General features: G+C 43.3%; 1 protein-coding gene across 5 annotated transcripts in view; it reads left to right on the top strand.

The window, feature by feature from the left end:
• Nucleotides 1–13,524, top strand: part of gramd2aa (GRAM domain containing 2Aa) — a 110,026-nt gene that overhangs the window by 31,667 nt on the left and 64,835 nt on the right. For all 5 annotated transcript variants that reach the window (XM_061887036.1, XM_061887039.1, XM_061887040.1 and 2 more), the window contains exon 2: nucleotides 3,767–3,871. In XM_061887036.1, the coding sequence (XP_061743020.1) occupies nucleotides 3,767–3,871 (105 nt within the window). The remainder of the gene's footprint in view (nucleotides 1–3,766; nucleotides 3,872–13,524) is intronic.

The following is a 13,524-nucleotide window of genomic DNA, read 5'->3' as shown; positions in this document are numbered from 1 at the left end:
AGGTTAAGAACCACTGATTTAGAGGTTCCACTGAACCAAGGGTAGGGAACCTGTGGCTCTAGAGCCAGATGTGGCTCTTTTGATGACTGCATCTGGCTCTCAGATAAATCTTAGCTGACATAAGTAATTAATAATTCTGCTGGTAGTCACATTGTCAAAAATAACGTTCAAAATATAAAACATTCTCATGCATTTTAATCCATCCATCTGGTTTCTACCGCACCTGTTCAAGAAGTCGCATTATCGGTAAGAATTGTTTTATTTATTGTTGGTTCGCTTCAGAATAACACTGTTATTAAAAAGAATAAGAGACTTATTTTATTATTCTCAAAAAAGGTTGGTTTTACTTAAAAATGCACGCATTTAGTTGTGTTCAGTCTTAGAAAAATATTATATGGCTCTCCCGGAAGTACTTTTTAAAATATTTGGCTTGTATGGCTCTCTCAGCCAAAAAGGTTCCCGAGCCCTGCACTGAACCATTGTGCTACATCGGCAGACAGTCAGTTTCTCTTACTGTATGTAGGCAGGAAAGTTAAAACATCCCTACCATCAAAGAGGAATGTCATGATAAAATTGGGTCCATGGCAACATCCAAACGATGCATTGTTTACTACATTGTTAAAATGATATGCACATAATTAATAATATCCCCAGCCACTGATTTGTGCAGTCTTGTTCCTCCAAGTCATTTCCTCTTGAGGAAGTTGAGAACAAGCGCTTTTCGAGCATTGTTTTCAAGTCTGATCACCACAATGATCCGTCTGATAGTCCTCCTTATCCTTTAACTACTATCTTGAAAAGAGCTTCTCTTATCTAATTACAACAGGCCCTTCATACCCCTTTAGCTCCCCCTTTGTGATCACAGATAACCCGTCAGCTGGAACCTTCCGAACCAGGAAGCCTCTGTTGTTTGAACAAACCAGGGGGCTGCTGTGAAGCTGCTGGCCAATTAGAGATAATACATCGGAAAGTGCAGGCGAGAGCTTCTTTCCATCAGCACCTGTAATTATACAGGGCAGGTGCTTGCAGCCAGCGCTCTCCCGCAGGAGGAACATAAGGTGCAGTGCAGCTGAGCGGAGACAATGTGGCACGTTGGCGTCAACAAGTCAAAGCTCCATTGACATTTTTTGCAGCAGTTATCTTGTAACATTTGTTGTATTTTTTTTTTTGCCCTCTCAGTACTCTTTGAAAATATGTCAACGTACATCATTTTCTATTCTAAACCATGGTCACTATTACGGCGTATCCTATGTTCAACTAATGTTCTATCTTCGGTCAATGTTGAGGTCAGTTCAGTCCTCAACCTTTTCCAACCCTTCTTCAGGGATTTCCAAAGTGCAACTGGAATTTTGTTGGCCCACGGCGTGCTGCCAAAATGAAATTAAACCAAAAAAATCTGTAAAATGTACAAACACCCAAAACTAGTGGAGTTGGCACGTTGTGTAATTTGCAAAAAAAAAAAAACTGAATACAATGATTTGCAAATCCTTTTCAACTTATGTTCAATTGAATAGACTGCAAAGACAAGATACGTAATGTTCAAACTGAGAAACTTAATGTAGCGACGAACTGTAGTTACTGACAGTGGTTTTCTGAAGTGTTCCAGAGCTCATGTGGTGATATCCTTTACACACTGACGCAGTACCGCCTGAGGGATGAAAGGTCCGTAATATTATCACTTAGGTGCAGTGATTTCTCCATATTTTCTGAACCATTTGATGATATTACGGACCATAGATGGTAAAGTCCCTAAATAGCTCGTTGAGAAATGTTGTTCTTAAACTGTTGGACAATTTTCTCACACATTTGTTGACAAAGTGGTGTTCTCGCCCCATCCTTGACTGAGCATTTCATGGAAGCTGGTTTTACACCCAATCATGGCACCCACCTGTTCCCAATTAGCTTGTTCACCTGTGGGATGTTCCAAATAAGTGTCTGATGAGCATTCCTCAACTTTCTCAGTCTTTTTTGCCACTTGTGCCAGCTTTTTTTAAACATGTTGCAGGCACCAAATTCCAAATGAGCTAATATTTGCAAAAAAAATAACTAAGTTTTCCAGTTCAAACGTTAAGTATCTTGTATTTGCAGTCTATTCAATTGAATATAGGTTGAAAAGGATTTGCAAATCATTGTATTCTGCTTTTATTTACGATTTACACAATGTGCCAAATTAACTGGTTTTGGATTTTGTAAGAAAAAAGAACTTAACAATGCAAGTTAATGAGAAAAGTTTGATTCTAATAACTAGGGGTGTCAAAAAATGAATTGATTTTTGAATTAATCGCAAATCTTATTTGTAATGATTCTTAACCGATTAAAAAGATGTTAAATCGTTTTTTAATTATTATTATTTTATTTTTAATTCATACTTTTTTGGCTCCGCTGTGAACGGGACTCTCGCTGCTGTGTTGGATCCGCTTTGGACTGGACTCTCGCGACTGTGTTGGATCCATTGTGGATTGAACTTTCACAGTATCATGTTAGACCCGCTCGACATCCATTGCTTTCCTCCTCTCTAAGGTTCTCATAGTCATTATTGTCACCGACGTCCCACTGGGTGTGAGTTTTCCTTGCCCTTATGTGGGCCTACCGAGGATGTCGTGGTGGTTTGTGCAGCCCTTTGAGACACTAGTGATTTAGGGCTATATAAGTAAACATTGATTGATTGATTGATACTTTTTTTAATCTGTCCTGTCCTGCCTCTCCGACAAATCATATTGTTGATGTGGATGCCCATATCTGCTTTACAGATTTACTTTTAAAAAGAGAAATGTTGGATACGTCTCTTTGTTGTCTTATTTGTATTTGACTTTATTAAATCTTTGGGTAGAAATTTATTAAACACCAGTTTTCTTTTAAGTAATATAGATATTTATCAGAGCCGATCGTCTATATTTATGGAGGAATGTAGTTGATTGTAGCTGAGATATGCACTAGCGCCCCCCGCAAACCCAAAGGCAATAAGCGGTAGAAAATGGATGGATGGATGTAGTTAATTATATAAGTGGCACCCAATGTTATTAAAAAGTATAGATTCTGAATCGAGAATCGTTTTGAATCGTGAACCGAATGTCTTTCTGTGTCGTTCTGGCCATTTCAGAGGCCGAAATGGCTGTCAAAGTGTACCAACTTGTCGGAGTACCCACTCAGACTTCTCCTGTCCAGGTGAGAGTCACGATATATGATCGAGAATAAAGTTACAGGGAGCAGGCAAGCGAGGAACCAGCAGACCACTCGAACTAGTGATCACGTCGTCGTTATGAATAGTTTGTCTGCGTTAGCGCTTTTAATAACAGCATCACTAATATTGGGTTCAAGTCACGAAATTAAATGGAATATTGTTGGCGCTTTTTGAATAGTTATTTGTTGGATTTTATGGGCGTAATAATGGAACTCCCATTGGCTCCACTCCAAGCGGACTTTTATTAATGTTTATTTAATATTTAGAATGCATTCGGAAAAAAAACATCCATCGTCATGTCTTTCATGAAATGATTGTGAACAATAGGCAAAAGTTCACCTTTGAAGACATTTAAATCTTTGGAAAAATTACGAGGGGGTAGGGGTTGTTCTGCCGACTAGAGCCTTTCCATCCAACATTACATCACCACCGTGTTTGTTTTAAAGACAGAGTCCACTTGTTTGCCCCCGTCCAACTTTTCGATGGGGACTCTGAAGCAGACAAAAAGCAAACATGGGAAAGCGTAGATGACGGCGGCGCAGAGAGGAGGCCACTGTGCACTCAGCTGTGCGTTTGTGTGTTCAGGGCCAGGAGCATGACCGAGCAGCAGGAGCACGCTGAAGAAACAGGCCTGCTCTCCACACAGGACCTGGATTCCTCCAAGGACGAGGAGGCGCACGGCCACCTCAGGCAAGTACATTTCTCTCACGCCTTCGCACACACTTGCTGTTTCATGTTTTCCCAAACGCACCATCTGTATCCTGCGTGTGCTTCTGGGTTACAGCTGCAGGCCATTTGTTGTCATAGCGCTTATTTTGTGCTTTTCTCTAGTTCAGCTCCAGTTCGTGTCAAACAATGGTCACATAATAAAACTCTGCATGGGCAGATTTAGAAAAAGAAGTCAAATACAAACTATAGCCACGGTAGTAAAGATATAGTTACAAATAGTAACTAACCGCTCAGTGGCCTAGTGGTTAGAGTGTCCACCCTGGGATCGGTAGGTTGGGAGTTCAAATCCCGGCCGAGTCATACCAAAGACTATAAAAATGCGACCCATTGCCTCCCTGCTTGGCACTCAGCATCAAGGGTTGGAATTGGGTGTTAAATCACCATAAATGAGACCCGGGCGTTGCACCGCTGCTGCCCACTGCTCTCCTCACTTCCCAGGGGGTGATTAAGGGGATGGATCAAATGCAGAGGACAAATTTCACCACACCTAGTGTGTGTGTGACAATCATTGGTACTTTAACTTGAACACAAGTAAGGACATTCTATCTTTCATCTCATTAACTTATGTACATAGTTGTAGATACTGCACGGTTGCCAAGTGCCTGAAAAATGAATAAGTCCCACCTGTACGTCTTCACTGTTCACTGCAGTTATCTTGATGGGGTTTTTTTTGTGCGTATTTGACTCAAACCTGGGTTTATTTCAGGGGTCAGCAACCCACTTTTTAAAAAAGGATTAAAAATGGAAAGGGATGGGAAAACATTTTTTTTTTTTATTACGTTTTTTTGTTTATCAATTATTAGAAAGTCAACTGTTTAAAGGCCTACTGAAACCCACTACTACCGACCACGCAGTCTGGTAGTTTATATATCAATGATGAAATATTAACATTGCAACACATGCCAATACGGCCGGGTTAGTTTACTAAATTGCAATTTTAAATTTTGCGCAAAGTATCCTGTTGAAAATGTCGCGGTATGATGACGCAGGCGTGTGACGTCACGGATTTTAGCGGACAGTTTGATCCAGCACTGATCACAGCTATAAGGGGTCTGCTTTAAAGGGGAACATTATCACCAGACCTATGTAAGCGTCAATATATACCTTGATGGTGCAGAAAAAAGACCATATTTTTTTTAACTGATTTCCGAACTCTAAATGGGTGAATTTTGGCGAATTAAACGCCTTTCTGTTTATCGCTCTTTTTGCGATGAAGTCAGAACATGACGTCTCCGAGGTAATACAGCCGCCATGGTCATTTTCAACACATTACAAACACCAGGTCTCAGCTCTGTTATTTTCCGTTTTTTCAACTATTTTTTGGAACCTTAGAGACATCATGCCTCGTCTGTGTGTTGTCGGAGGGTGTAACAACACTAACAGGGAGGGATTCAAGTTGCACCACTGGCCCGAAGATGCGAAAGTGTCTACCGCCAGACCCCCATTGAATGTACCAGTGTCTCCACATTTTACCGGCGATGACAGACATGGCACAGAGATGTATGGATAACCTGCAGATGCTTTTGCAACGATAAAGTCAACGAAATCACAAAGGTGAGTTTTGTTGATGTTGACTTATGTGCTAATCAGACATATTTGGTTGCGGCGTGACTGCCAGCTAATCGATGCTAACATGCTACGCTAATCGATGCTAACATGCTATTTACCGGCTGTGCTAAAGCAGACATGGCACAGAGATGTATGGATAACCTGCAAATGCATTTGAAACTATATTACGTTTCTTTCCACCCACATTTAATGCGGAAAAAACACTTACCAATCGAAGGATTTAAGTTGCTCCAGTGTCACGAGATGTGAAAGTCCTGATTGTTTGGTCCGCACATTTTACCGGCGATGCTAACGCAGCTATTCAGCCATGCTATGGCTATGAATAGCGTCAATAGCTATTCGCTCAATAGCTTCAGTTTCTTCTTCAATACTTTCATACACCAACCATCTTTTTCAATACATGCGTAATCTGTTGAATCGCTTAAACCGCTGAAACCCGAGTCTGAATCCGAGCTAATGTCGCTATATCTTGCTGTGGTATTCGCCGTTGTTTGTTTGTATTGGCAGCACTGTATGGCGTCACAGGGAAATGGATAGTCGCATCGCAAACAGCGAAAATCAAGCACTTTAAAGGTTTTTTTAGGGATATTCGGGGACCGGTAAAATTTTGAAAAAAACTTCCAAAAATGCAACAAGCCACTGGGAACTGATTTTTATTGTTTTTAACCCTTTTGAAAATGTGATAATGTTCTCCTTTAATCGCATAATTACACAGAATTCTGGACATCTGTGTTGCTGAATCTTTTGCAATTCGTTCAATTAATAATGGAGACGTCAAAGAAGAAATATGTAGGTAGGAAGCGGTGAACTGCGGCCGCCTTTAGCAACACAAACACAGCCAGTGTTTCCTTGTTTACATTCGGCTCTTACCGTAGACATGAGCGGAGAGTTCGTGTCGTTCCTCCTGTAGCTGTGGACTCTCTTGCCTCCTCCCAGTGGCCGCCACTGACCGTTGGATGCTTACTCCGTGGAGGTGGAAAAAAAAATATCTCAGCCTGGCTGCCTTGCCTCGTTGAGAAACGTGGCTTGCCTCGGAGACACTAGCGGTCGCCACACCCCTCCGACTTTCAGGTGCAACTATATAATCTCACTATAACACTAGTAACACAATAAGCAGATAAGGGATTTTCAAGAATTATTCTAGTAAATGTGTCTAATAACATCTGATTCGCTCCCACTGCCCTGTCTATTTTTTTTTCTAGTCCTTCACTCTCACTATCTTCATCCAAAAATCTTTCATCCTCGCTCAAATTAATGGGGAAATCGTCGCTTTCTCGGTCCGAATCGCTCTCGCTGCCGGTGGCCATGATTGTAAACAATGTGCTGATGTGACGAGCTCCACAACCCGTGACGTCACGCGCACATCGTCTGCTACTTCCGGTACAGGCAAGGCTTTTTTATTAGCGACCAAAAGTTGCGAACTTTATCGTCGATGTTCTCTACTAAATCTTTTCAGCAAAAATATGACAATATCGCGAAATGATCAAGTATGACACATAGAATGGACCTGCTATCCCCGTTTAAATAAGAAAATCTCATTTCAGTAGGCCTTTAATCTGTTTGTGTGTATGCTTCACTGATGACAGTATTTGGTGAACATTCTTTTGTCCTACAAATTGTGGCGGTTTTGGAACTCCCCATAGTGTGGACAGTGACGCAACAGTGCCGATTTTCAACACGGATGTGTGTGTTAATAAATGTCAATTGTTTATTAATACAATCTCATTTTTAATGTAACACTTACAATGAGCTGATTTTGACAACCCTGCCGTCGAGTTGTTATATCTTGTTTAGGGACAAACGGTAGAAAATGGATGGATGGATTATTACATTTCTGAGTCTCTTTTGCTAGTATTATATAGTAGACTTTGCATGCAGTTGCAATTCCATGACTTTAGATGGCAGTAGTGTATAGACAACGGTATGTTGCCTCGCAAGGAAGTAGTCTTTGATATGAAGCTGAAAGTGTCAGTCAAGTCTTTTGTTGAGCCCTAAAAAGTGTTTATACTGTAAGGATTGTACTTAATACTAAAGATGTCTGATAATGGCTTTTTTACCGATATCCCGATATTGTCTAACTCTTAATTACCGATACCGATATCTACCGATACCTATATATACAGTCGTGGAAAAAACGCATTATTATATCTAATTTTGTTGTGATGCGCCGCTGGATGCATTAAACAATGTAAAAAGGTTTTACAAAATATATCAACTCAAGTTATGGAAAAAAATGTCAACATGGCACTGCAATATTTAGTACTGAAGTGACAAAGTGCATTTTTTTTTTAACGTGCCTCAAAACAGCAGCTTGGAATTTGGGACTTGCTCTCCCTGAGAGAGCATGAGGAGGTTGAAGTCGGCGGAGTTGAGGGGGAAGGTTGGGGGTAGGAGTATTGGCGGGGTCTATATTGTCACGTCCCGGAAGAATTAGTGCTGCAAGGGATTATGGGTATTTTTTCTGTTTTGTTTATGTTGTATTACGGTGTAGATGTTCTCCCGAAATGTGTTTGTAATACTTGTTTGGTGTGACTTCATAGTGTGGTGCATATTTGTAACAGTGTTGAAGCTGTTTATACGGCCACCCTCAGTGTGACCTGTATGGCTCTTGACCAAGTATGCGTTGCATTAATTTGTGAATGTGACAAGCCGTAGATATTATGTGACTGGGTCGCCACGCAAAGGAAGTGCCTTTAAGGTTTATTGCCGCTCTGTACCTCTCCCTATGTCCATGTACACAGTGGCGTTTTAAAAAGTCATACATTTTACTTTTGGAAACCGATACCAAATATTTCCGATATTACATTTTAAAGCATTAGTCAGCAGATAATATCAGCAGTCCGATATTATTGGACATCCCTACTTAATACACATTTGCGTTTTATAGTAATGTGCATCTTAGTTTTAGTTTTCATTACCACATTTGCAGGTGTTTAAATCGCTAGGTAAAATTGCTCATGCTAATCAGTAGCATGTCTATGGCCTCAAGCTAGCGCTTTTTGAAATAGCGGAGCCTTACTTAACATTTGAGCGTTTTCTAGCAGACATACTTTCTTTGTTGGTATTGGAAATTGCAGCATTACCAAGGAAGTCCCCTTTAAGTGCTGCTTGAGTAGTTGTTTTCATGCCAATAGTTTTAGTCGTTTTTAGTCTGCAACCGGGTTCGATCCTACGCTCGGGATCTCTCTGTGTGGAGGTTGCATGTTTGTCCCTGTGACTGCGTGGGTTCCCTCCGGGTACTCCTGCTTCCTCCCACCTACAAAGACATGCACCTGGGGATGGGTTGATTGGCAACACTAAATTGGCCCTAGTGTGTGAATGTGAGTGTGAATGTTGTCTGTCTATCTGTGTTGGCCCTGTGATGAGGTGGCGACTTGTCACCTTGTTTACCCCGCTTTCCACCCATGTGCAGTTGGGATAGGCTACAGAACCCCCCGCCACCCCAAAAGGGACAAGCGGTAGAAAATGGATGGATTTGCAACTGGACATAGGCGTCACGAGCAACAAAGATATCAAAACATTGCAACGACGGAATTTGGTCAAATTCGGTACCCATCCCTATTTCTGACACTACTGGCAGGGGATCAAACCCATGCCACAAAAAACAGATCTTCCCATCCATCCATCCATTTTCTACCGCTTATTCCCTTTCGGGGTCGCGGTGGGCGCTGGCGCCTATCTCAGCTACAATCGGGCGGAAGGCGGGGTACACCCTGGACAAGTCGCCACCTCATCGCAGGGCCAACACAGACAGACAACATTCACACTCACATTCACACACTAGGGCCAATTTAGTGTTGCCAATCAACCTATCCCCAGGTGCATGTCTTTGGAAGTGGGAGGAAGCCGGAGTACCCGGAGGGAACCCACGCATTCACGGGGAGAACATGCAAACTCCACACAGAAAGATCCCGGGCCTGGATTTGAACCCAAGACTGCAGGACCTTCGTATTGTGAGGCAGACGCACTAACCCCTCTGCCACCGTGAAGCCCCACAGATCTTCCCAAGACCAAGAATTAAAAGAAGAGGTTGTGAATTCTGCTATTTCATTATCTCACCGGTGACAGAGCAGGATAGGGCAGTGAATACATTTCCCATGAAATTGAACGCCCTGTCAGTCATTATTACCGTATTTTCCACACTATAAGGCGCACCGGATTATATGGCGCACCTTCAGTGAATGTCCTGTTTTAATATGTTGTTCATATATAAGGCGCATGGAATAGATGCTACAGTAGAGGCTGGGGTTACGTTATGTATCCTTTAGATCAGGGGTAGGGAACCTATGACTCTAGAGCCAGATGTGGCTCTTTTGATAACTGCATCTGGCTCTCGGATAAATCTGAGCTGACATTCCTTAACACGAGAAGTAATGAATAATTCCACTTGTAATCACAGTGTTAAAAAAAAAAACGTTCAAAATATAAAACATTCTCATGCTTTTTATGTTCAAGAAGTTGCATTAATGGTAAGTAATAATTTATTTATTATTGGTTAGTGTGGGGCTTGCCCTCCTGGGGGTTCTTCAGACCACCAAGCACCGACATGAGAGCCCTTTTCAGGGTTACATTATTGTTTTATTTTTCAATAAGTCTCTCAGTTGCTTTCCAGCAATTGTATTTTTCTCTCTCGCTCGCGCTCTGGCTACAGCCTCCACCCCGTCTCTTCTCCTGGCTGCTGCTTATAACAGAGCGAGAGGTGATTAGATAACAAGGCCCAGGTGGGCCTTCTACGCACCTGTCGCTGATTTCGAGCCCGGTCCTGGGACACCCAAGTTTGCTGCAGGCCCACAGGCCACGCCCCCACCACAGTTAGCTTCAGAATAACAATGTTATTACAAAGAATAGGAGACCTATTATACTCTAGAAATGTTGGTCTTACTTAAAAATGCACACGTTTAGTTGTGTTCAGTGTTATAAAAATATTATACGGCTCTTATGGAAATACATTTTTAAATATTTGGCTTTCATGGCTCTCTCAGCCAAAAAGGTTCCCGACCCCTGCTTTAGATGGAGCTGCGCTAAAGGGAATGTCAACAAAACAGTCAGATAGGTCAGTCAAACATTATTAATAGATTACAAACCAGCGTTCTGACAACTCCGTTCACTCCCAAAATGAATAAACAGCTGTTTTATTATTTTCCCCGATTCAATAAACACGTAAAAAACAGTCTGATACTGTTACGGTAAATCAAACGTGAGTGCAATCACAATATAGTAACACTCGAAATAGTGCAGAGCAATAATATATCAATAACTCCATCCATCCATCATCTTCCGCTTATCCGAGGTCGGGTCGCGGGGGCAGCAGCCTAAGCAGGGAAGCCCAGACTTCCCTCTCCCCAGCCACTTCGTTTAGCTCTTCCCTGGGGATCCCGAGGCGTTCTCAGGCCAACCGGGAGACATAGTCTTCCCAACGTGTCCTGGGTCTTCTCCGTGGCCTCCTACAGGTTGGACGTGCCCTAAACACCTCCCTAGGGAGGCGTTCGGGTGGCATCCTGACCAGGTGCCCGAGCCACCTCATCTGGCTCCTCTCGATGTGGAGCAGCAGCGGCTTTACTTTGAGTTCCTCCCGGATGGCAGAGCTTCTCACCCTATCTCTAAGGGAGAGCCCCACCACACGGCGGAGGAAACTCATTTCGGCCGCTTGTACCCGTGATCTTATCCTTTCGGTCATGACCCAAAGCTCATGACCATAGGTGAGGATGGGAACGTAGATCGACCAGTAAATTGAGAGCTTTGCCTTCCGGCTCAGCTCCTTCTTCACCACAACGGATCGATACAACGTCCGCATTACTGAAGACGCCGCACCGATCCGCCTGTCGAGCTCACGATCCACTCTTCCCCCACTCGTGAACAAGACTCCAAGGTACTTGAACTCCTCCACTTGGGGCAGGGTCTCCTCCCCAACCCGGAGATGGCATTCCACCCTTTTCCGGGCGAGAACCATGGACTAGGAGGTGCTGATTCTCATTCCGGTCGCTTCACACTCGGCTGCGAACCGATCCAGCGAGAGCTGAAGATCCCGGTCAGATGAAGCCATCAGGACCACATCATCTGCAAAAAGCAGAGACCTAATCCTGCGGTTACCAAACAGGAACCCCTCAACTCCTTGACTGCGCCTAGAAATTCTGTCCATAAAAGTTATGAACAGAATCGGTGACAAAGGACAGCCTTGGCGGAGTCCAACCCTCACTGGAAATGTGTTCGACTTACTGCCGGCAATAACTCAACGTTGCTCAAACGATAATGTCACACAACACACAAAATAAACATGTAAAGCTCACTTTATTAAGTTATTCCTCATCCACGAACCCCTCAAATTCTTCTTCTTCAGTGTTCGAATCAAACAGTTGGGCGAATACGGTATTCAACATGTCTCGTCGAAGTCGTCATTAAACGAGTCAGTGTCGCTGCTGTTAATGTTAAATTCTCTCGCTGCTGCTCTATTCCCGACTGATCGCCTTGAGTTAAAACTCGGCACGCCTCCCGCAGTCATATATCCCAGCATGCACCGCGCACTTCTTCTTCTACGGGGGAGAATAAGGTAGACGGCTGATTACCGTAGTTGCGAGACCTGTTGTGGCACGTTTAGTTCGGACTTAAAGTTTTTTATGGGGCGGCTTAGCTCGGTTGGTAGAGTGGCCGTGCTAGCAACTTGAGGGTTGCAGGTTCGATTCCCGCTTGAGCCATCCTAGTTACTGCCGTTGTGTCCTTGGGCAAGACACTTTACCCACCTGCTCCCAGTGCCACCCACACTGGTTTAAATGTAACTTAGATATTGTGTTTCACTATGTAAAGCGCTTTGAGTCACTTGAGAAAAGCGCTATATAAATATAATTCACATCACACACAAGAAGGATTCGTGGATGAGGAATAACTTAAAATGAGCTTTGCATGTTTATTTTGTGTGTTGTGTTGTGTGAATATGAACGTTTGAGCAACGTTGAGTTATTGATATATTGTTATCGCTTTGCAGGCTTCACGGTGGCAGAGGGGTTAGTGCGTCTGCCTCACAATACGAAGGTCCTGCAGTCCTGGGTTCAAATCCAGGCTCGGGATCTTTCTGTGTGGAGTTTGCATGTTCTCCCCGTGAATGCGTGGGTTCCCTCCGGGTACTCCGGCTTCCTCCCACTTCCAAAGACATGCACCTGGGGATAGGTTGATTGGCAACACTAAATTGGCCCTAGTGTGTGAATGTGAGTGTGAATGTTGTCTGTCTATCTGTGTTGGCCCTGCGATGAGGTGGCGACTTGTCCAGGGTGTACCCCGCCTTCCGCCCGATTGTAGCTGAGATAGGCGCCAGTACCCCCCCGACCCCAAAAGGGAATAAGCGGTAGAAAATGGATGGGATGGATGTTATCGCTTTGCGCTATTTCCAGACGTTGTTCATGGAGTCTGTGTCGCTGCTGTTGTCTAGCAGTTCAGTCACAGTTCCTGCTTTCCTGAAATCATGTCTCTCAATAGGAGCCATTTTGGGGTCTTTACATAAACACACAAATGGAAATGAAACGGCACGGCCTGGCGCAGTCATATATCCCAACATGCACCTACGGGGGAAAATGAAATCGGCGGCTGCTTACCGTAGTTGTGAGACCTGTTGTGGCTCAATATTGGTCCATATATAAGGTGCCCCGGATTATAAGGGGTACTGTCAGTTTTGAGAACATTTTTGGTTTTTAGGTGCGCCTTATAGTGCGGAAAATAGGGTAATTTTATTGACATTTTACTAACTATTTTTCATTCTCATCGCAATACAGAGGAAAGTGCGTCCCTTTTTAGGCTCACTACCAGCTGGGATTGTGTTTTTTTTAAGAGACGGTTGGCAACACTTTGTCGTAGTTTACAAAACGTTTGCTCGGATTATGTAAACACAGTACACGCCGCTTTGTCAGTAAAATGTTTTTGAATGCAAGCCGTAGTGTTTGTGTACGCAGACCGGGTGGAGGTGGCGTGTGTTATATAAGAAGGATTGCTGGCAGGATCCGCGTAATCCTGCAGGATCTGCTCTGGGTTGAGCACTAAAGCATGTTGTGTGTGAGACT

This window comes from Nerophis ophidion, linkage group LG25 (genome assembly GCF_033978795.1).
Source record: "Nerophis ophidion isolate RoL-2023_Sa linkage group LG25, RoL_Noph_v1.0, whole genome shotgun sequence".
In the NCBI taxonomy this organism is placed as follows: Eukaryota; Metazoa; Chordata; class Actinopteri; order Syngnathiformes; family Syngnathidae; genus Nerophis; species Nerophis ophidion.
Note: the sequence above shows the minus strand (reverse complement) of the source record. Positions and strands in the feature narration are given on the sequence as shown.